The 537-nt window shown below is 62.4% G+C and overlaps 1 protein-coding gene across 1 annotated transcript in view; it reads left to right on the forward strand.

Annotated features, from left to right (window-relative positions):
- The window catches only part of PLTP (phospholipid transfer protein), a gene marked incomplete at its 5' end in the record, with an annotated part of 3,055 nt that extends 2,738 nt beyond the window's left edge, over positions 1-317 (forward strand). Inside the window, 2 exons of the mRNA XM_010173619.1 lie at positions 35-111; positions 174-317. Coding sequence (XP_010171921.1) covers positions 35-111; positions 174-317 — 221 coding nt within the window. The remainder of the gene's footprint in view (positions 1-34; positions 112-173) is intronic.
- Between the last annotated feature and the right edge of the window lie 220 nt (positions 318-537).

Here is a 537-nt window from a genome sequence, read left to right on the forward strand (position 1 = left end):
GACTCAGCTTCACTGCATCTCTCCCTCCCTGCAGAGAGGACTAAAAAAGGGGTGCAGATCCCGCTGCCAGAAGGCATGGACTTCACCAAGGAGGTGGTCACCAACCACGCGGTACGTGGCAGGATGGCGACAGCCCGGGCCCCCCCAGTGGGTACTCCTCTTCCCCTTTGCAGGGATTCCTCACGGTGGGAGCTGATCTCCACTTCTCCAAGGGGCTGCGGGAGGTGATTGAGAAATACCGCCTGGCCCCTACCGCCCCCGCCTACCCCAGCTCAAGGCCTACCGAGCCCACTGTGGACCCCCACCAGCAGCTCTAGCTCTTCTCCCCACTTGCTCCTACACCCCGGACTGAGGGCAGATCCCGGGCTGGACCCATAGACTGTAGGTAGGAAGCAGCTTCCCAGGTACCACTGGCACGTTCTGCAGGGTGCCCGTGTCCTGCTGGGCAGCAGCAAGGCGGAGACAGCCGCTCTGGGAAGCACTGCTGCACCCCTTCTCCTCACAGTAATAAACCACTCGACTCCAACCTGTGCGCCC

This window comes from Antrostomus carolinensis, unplaced genomic scaffold (genome assembly GCF_000700745.2).
Source record: "Antrostomus carolinensis isolate BGI_N321 unplaced genomic scaffold, ASM70074v2 scaffold27338, whole genome shotgun sequence".
Taxonomy (NCBI): Eukaryota; Metazoa; Chordata; class Aves; order Caprimulgiformes; family Caprimulgidae; genus Antrostomus; species Antrostomus carolinensis.